Below are 6,949 nucleotides of genomic sequence, written 5' to 3' on the forward strand. Positions count from 1 at the left end.
ATGCATCATGTGTCATGTTGAGAGTAACCTCTGCACGCCCCCTCCTCCCTCTGCGATGTGTTTTAGCTGACGTTACATAATCTTTAAATGTGGGAGCAGTCAGGGAAGCTCACAGCAGCTGCTTTTGTCTCTGCAGTGTCTCCTATGATGGGCACTCACATCCCTATGAACGCTGACATGAGTTCACTGAGCCCCACACACGCACTGCAGCCACAGCTCCCCCTGGTGCCTTCCTCCCACTGTACCCCCCCTCCTCCATACCCCATGGACAGCAGCATCTCAAGGTACCTCACCAATCCCCCACGGGACATTTCTACAGCTTTATCTTTCCTCTTACTTATAACAGAGTTTTAACAGTGTGTCGTTTACATGGACTTGGCTGTCCCGGTTATGAGCCTTTGATCGTATTTAGGATACACACACACAGAAATGTGGACATTCATATCCCTGAATGCATGATAAATCCCAGTCTCCTGGTTCCTGATTACCACATGTTGTTTGCACTGGCATTTGTGATGTTTATGTTTTACATCACAAACTGTGACTATTATAAAACTTTACAAAGTTAAAAGCTGGCATCCTGAAGTCTGCTCAGCAGGGAGTTGAATTCACAAGCATTTAGATGCTTTCTACTATGTAAGCTTCCAGCTACTGTAAATAAGTCTTAATTGAAGACAAAACTCAGTTTATTTTCTTCATTATAGGTGTAAGACCCTCAATGCTGCCAGGTAGTCTATCAGAAAACAACGTAAGGCAGATGCATATCACAGTATCCATGTTTTTTTTTTTTTTTTTTTTTTTCTGGAGTTGTCCAGGCAGCTTAAGCATGTTTCTCAAAATCAGGATACAGGCTTGTGCTGGTGTGTGACACGGGGATATGATGTTTGCATGCTCACACACAAAATGGGATACTTGAAAACCGGATCAAAATCTGGATAGTAAAGTCCATGTAAACACATGCAATACCAAAAAGTGATTCTAAATGTAAATCCCATTTACAGTAATACTGCCAAAAAAACACAAACACAACAAAGTACAACTCTAGATGGACTTGATGAGGCAACAATGAGTGAATGCAGAGCTTGTCAGATTTTCTTTGGAGATACCATTCAGGAAAGGAGGAACCCTTTACCTTGCCTCCTTCCAGCTAAGAAACGACCACATATTAACCCAGAAAAAAGTATAAAATTAAAAAAAACTCAACTGCCTGTTTAAAAAACAAAGTCGATGCTAAGAGGCTTCTCACTTGCTTTCTTTTAATTATTCTAATGGCTGACAAAAGATAACATAGGGCTGTGCAATGTGGACCAAAATTGCATCAGTATATTTTTTGCTGGACATTTTTTGTTAAAGCAACCCCCCCCCCCCAAAAAAGTCATTTCTGTGATAAAATGCAGAATGAAAGCTGAACAGTTTTTCTTGAATTGATCCATTCAACACTAAACTCATCAATGACCAGAGAAAGCTGAAGGATATTATCATATTGTTATTTTAATGCAGTATTGATATAAATGACAGTCTCCTACATCTCATTTGAGAAAAGTGCTGCATGATTTGGCAATAAAATGTGATTGTGATTAAACTGGACAAAAGTGCAATTTGCAATTATGATAAAATAATACATAAGTGGCATTATGAGTCTAACTGCTTGGTTATCAAGGAAAATGCAGAAAATAATGATAGTTTTGAAGGGTGTATTTCTAAACTGAATGCACAAAAATACTAAGCAACATTTAAAAAAAAAATACAAAACCGCTTTTGTAACTCAATATTTATTAAAAAAAATATTTTTTTCCTTTTTTTTAAATAAAGGTTCTTCTACAAAGTGCAATAGTTGCACTGTTGTAAACTTAAAGGCCTTTCTGTTGGCATTTTTGTAAACCTTTCAAGTACTTCTTAAAGGGATAGTTCAGTATTTTTGAAGGAGCAATGCTCGCTAAAATCACTGGAGGCGAATCCCACTACTACTGCTACGTAACTTATAAGACTCAACTTTAAAAATACTGAAATATCCCTTTAATACAAAATTAACTGCAGCGCATGATGTGATTATGTAATTGCACAGCCTGACTTTGAAATTGAGATTATATTATGCTGCACTGTTTGAAATACACTGGGTTGTCTTAGAAACTCAATATATTGCCCAGCCCTAGAGTAACATCCCTGTTTGCATCAAATAGGTCTAATAGTTTTGTCGTCTACAAGAGAATGATTCTTCTTTATTGATGGTTTTCCATGTGTTAAGTTTTAAAACAGCAGTACACATATGAACAGTTGATGTCAATAAATCTTAAAAGGAGTCTGTTCCCACGATGACTCAGGGTAAATTCACTGGATGCTTTTACATGTTTTCCTGAAGCCAAAAGCTACAATTATTTGGCACACCTGCAGGACTTAAACTAAACTAAAACCACAATTTACTTTTGTCTCTTTTGGTGTCTCTTTAAAAAACCCTTAGAAAATAATGATGCTTAGTATACCTAAGTTTTCCACTTGATCTTCTTGAACTACTACACAGTACGCTCCACTTAATTTCTAAAAGCCGTGCTGTGTTTTTGCAGCTTAGTGGTGTGTATATATTAATCATAAATCTACCGCTGTCAACCTGAGGAGAAATCTCACATATCGAGGGAGGAAAAGTGGTGATACCCTCTCCAAGCATTTTGGTAGCATGCAGCAGCACAAGGCCAAAAGGTGTTGCCACTTTTAAACACTTTTTCTCCCTCAGTATGTGGAATTCATCCATGAAAAAGTCAAACAGACTAAAATGGAGTTCAGTTCCTCAGGTCAAAATGAAAACAACAGCGCTGGGCAGAGCTGAGCCGTTGGTCACTGTGTGGCTTAAACGATTCAGTGGAGTCTCAAAGCTGAGACTTGGAAATCTTTTGTAAAATTCTGATGCTAATTGCACATTTCCACATTCACTTTGCACTGTGAATTCCCCTGTATGTTTGATGTAAACAGTGAACGTTGTCCTGACCCTCCTCTCTCCCTCCTCCCACAGCTTCCTCATTCGGCTGGGCTGCGCGGGGTGCTTGGATTACTTCACAGCACAGGGTCTAACCAACATCTACCAGATTGAGAACTATAACATGGAGGTGAGCCCTTGCCTATCCAACACGAGTCATTTGATGGGTTAGAGAGAAGAGTGGCTCCCTCTGCGAATACTAACGCTCCCCCCTGTGTAATGACCATTAGGACCTGTCCAGGCTGAAGATCCCTGCAGAGTTCCAGCACATCATCTGGAAGGGCATCATGGAGCACCGACAGGCCATGGATTTTTCCCCACCCCCCCACATAGTGCGCACCACCAGCGGGGCCTCCGCCGTCAGCGTGGGCTCCTCCGAAGCGCGAGGCGAGCGCGTCATTGACGCCGTTCGCTTCACGCTGCGCCAGACCATCTCCTTCCCGCCGCGCGACGAGTGGTCTGACTTCTCCTTCGACTTGGATTCTCGCCGCAACAAACAGCAGCGCATCAAGGAAGAAGGAGAGTGAGAACGCTGCAGCCCTTTTCCGCGTTTCTTTGTTCCAAACTTCACGCCTGCTGTATGAACATTTCATTTAAAAAACTTGGCATTAGTGCAAATACTGCTGAGAACGTATTTACATAGAAATGCACTTAATTTCATTGTGGTTCAAAGGTGCATTTTTTATGTTTGATTTCTTGAGAGCACTTAAGAAATGTAGACGATTTCATTTTCAAGTGTTCATGATTCATTCCTGCGGTAAAAGCATGACTGCAATCCAAACTTTGCATTACAGGGCTTATAAGGGCTTTTATTTGTGTTACAAAGTGTATTTGTTAATAATGTAAGACTTCTACGTTTCACCATTCTGGCTGTATTCTTGTTAGTCGAGTACACTGGTTTTTACTGGAGGCAGAAGTCAGCGTTGATTGTAAACATTTCAAACATTTCCTGTCAGAAGTATTACTGTATGTCAAGTGATGGGCAATTTGTTCTTCTGCTTTCATTTCTATATTTTGCTCTTTTTTTTAACGTCTGTTGAGACCAACGCAGCATTGTTTTTGTGTCAGGTTGTGAAGTATGTTTAAGTGACAGATGGTCGTTCATTTGATGTAGCCATATATAGGCCTAATGCTCTTGACCCAGTGTTTCACAGTAAATATAATGACTGATGTCCTTTTGTTGTGGTCGACTTCAGAGTGGTTGCCTTGTTTAAGTATTTTTTTTATCATAAACCATGTTTTGGAAGAGGTTTATTTCATTTGATGACTGGCCAGAACTTCTGATATAGTGTATATAAATTTGTATAGTTCTTTTATTTGAAAGTCTCCCTAAAGAAAATGCATGATTTCCATCCTGTTAGTAGCAAAGTGATGTGAATATTGTCTGGTAGAAGTACCAGTAAGAACAAAGTTTGTGTTCATTCAAAGGAGAACAGAAAGTCTGTTTGTTCACCCCACCAGCCCACTAAATCAAGTAGCCAGCATCGTTAGGAAGCAGAAGCAGTCTGCATTTTCATATTTTTGTACAATGTGTTGTAAATATGTTGCAATATATCGGGTATTTTGATATGAATCTGAAATAAATATCCATACTTGCTGTACTGCATGTCAACACTCCTTTGTGTCTCATTATTGAAGTCTGTCTCAGTGAAATTAATCCCAGCAATCACAAAACCATGGAGAGCCGACACCCCTCTACAAGAAACAGCTGTGCTGTAACAAAGATAACCAAACCTTTCTGACATATATGAATAAATCTTACTAAGGGAAATATTAAATAAACGCATTAAATTTGATGTTGAAGGAATCTGAGAAATTACTTGTTCTGATTATTAAATGTAATAGGGGGTCAAACGTTTTGAAGTTGAATGAATGTGGAGTTAATCACTCCCACAAATAACAAAGGCACAGTTAACACATTTTAGTCACCTGAAGCTACTACTGGGGGGTGGAGGGGTAAAGAGCTGACAGTCATGCTGACTTTGTGTTTGGGAGGTGGGAAATTTTAAAAAGGGTGGGAAGAACGAGAATATTTCTCTTAAGTAAAAGAACATTTATTTGAATAAAAAATAGAAGTAGGACTACTGTTTTATAAATCTACTTAAGGAAATGTAGTTTATTTAAAGTTTACTTAAGTACTGAGTAATTACATTTTATATCTTAAGAGGGCACTAATTTCCAAAGTCTGGGTCAGAACCCATGGATGGGCCACAGATATTGTTTTGGGGTTGCCAAATGAGTTTTCAGAATTTCTTTGCTTTAGCATTTATTGGGACATTAATTTCTGCAGAACACACTATAGCCACATGTGGGCGCTCCACCCTATAACACTCGCCTTGCCCTCCATAATAAAAAAACAAGGTTCTGCCACTGGATCAGGGCAAAAGAGCTAAAGTCACAGTCTCGGATGCTTGGCTGATATAAAAGAAACTGAATTCTTTGTAAACCATGGAAGCTGTGTACTTTGAACTTAACAAGAGAGGGACCATCCAGCTTGTTCTCAGCACACAGTTCAAAAGCCTTCATCTCTGGTGATATGGGGTTTCATTAGTGCCTATGGTGTGGGCAGCTTACACGTCTAGAAAGGCGCTATCAGTGCTGAGAAGTCCAGAATTCAAGACATCTCTTTCAGGGAATGCCATGTACATTTTATTTTATGTCAAGATAAAGAATAAGAAATAGAGGTTAATGAAACTCTACAAAAATCTGTCTACTGAGATTTGAAAGCTTCATGCATCCTTCTTTTCTCAAATAAGTTTTTATTAATACACTTGCCCCTGAACCTTTTTCCATAATTGTTCAAAGACAGGACATAAATTGTAGTAAACAAAATGTAGATCAACATTTGGACAGCCAGGTTTTCTATCAAAGACTGTAGACTCTTTAATTCATAACCAACTGGAATAAAACTGATCACAGATTTAAAATAGACTTCTCATTTGTACTGGTTTGTAGAATATGTATATTGTTGTTATGGGCTTTTAAATGTTGTACATTTTATGAACTAAACTTAGGGTAGTCATCTTCTTGGGCCACCCACTTCACGGCCGGTCTCTGACATTCCCTGTTACATGGAACTTGGCCTTCTGTTGGAGATGGTACTAGGGTTCACTCCAAACTATGCTGCAACTTGGTTTTGCAGAACACCAGCTTGAAGTTGCCGATTCTTGGAGCAGACACCTACTGACCACTGTAGCAGGGCCCACGCTCACAAGGTGCTGCCAATCAGGCACCTGACTGGCAGCACCTGGGGATACAAGAGGCTCAAAACAAGAGTCAATAGCAACAGCAGAAAAAGCTGTTTGGCATTGGCAGAGAAGATGTGGAAAATTTTTCATGGGCGCATCCCATATACTCAGCTCTGCTGCTCATCCCACAAATGCATGTTCCTTACAAATGTAGCACCACTTAAAAGGGAAATAAACAGTTTGCCTGCCTGTCTGATTTAAAAAAATCTGATATATGTCTGATTATTACGAGCTCTTCTTTCTTTCTTTTTTACTGAAAACATCAGAGAAATGGAAATATATTCACATTAAAACCTGTAAGATTTTAAAAACCAGGGTTGGGCAGTGCCCGTTATTTTTAGGCATCCTGAAAAGCAATTCAGTGGTGCTTTTGGTCTTGAATTGCCTTTGGGAGTAAAGCTGAAATCAAATGTTAACTTTTAACTATTATACAATCTTCTTTAAGCCCTGAAACTAAACCTGAAATAACAGAAAACCAAGTGTAATTATGAGCATTTTCCCTGCTTGGCACCAACTTTTATGGGTGGAGTGGACCAGTGATCCAATTTCGGAGTATTTTCTTCAGTTAATTAATAGATTTTGTTCCTTTTAGTTTTAGAAATAAATTACTAGAGGAGCTGACCACTGTTTCATCAGAATCATTTGAGCTTATAGTGCTTTTGTCTTTTTTTATTACAAAGACTTAAAAACAAGCAATAAATTGAAGAACTGACATGACCAGAGTGTTGTGTCT

The 6,949-nt window shown here is 39.0% G+C and overlaps 1 protein-coding gene across 6 annotated transcripts in view; it reads left to right on the forward strand.

Annotated features, from left to right (window-relative positions):
• Positions 1-4,574, forward strand: part of tp63 (tumor protein p63) — a 60,427-nt gene extending 55,853 nt beyond the window's left edge. For all 6 annotated transcript variants that reach the window (XM_041791769.1, XM_041791771.1, XM_041791770.1 and 3 more), the window contains 3 exons: positions 137-284; positions 3,005-3,098; positions 3,199-4,574. In XM_041791769.1, the coding sequence (XP_041647703.1) occupies positions 137-284; positions 3,005-3,098; positions 3,199-3,495 (539 nt within the window). In that variant the 3' untranslated portion in view covers positions 3,496-4,574. The remainder of the gene's footprint in view (positions 1-136; positions 285-3,004; positions 3,099-3,198) is intronic.
• Positions 4,575-6,949: the final 2,375 nt, after the last annotated feature.

The sequence above is a fragment of the Cheilinus undulatus genome, linkage group 7, assembly GCF_018320785.1.
Source record: "Cheilinus undulatus linkage group 7, ASM1832078v1, whole genome shotgun sequence".
Taxonomy (NCBI): domain Eukaryota; kingdom Metazoa; phylum Chordata; class Actinopteri; order Labriformes; family Labridae; genus Cheilinus; species Cheilinus undulatus.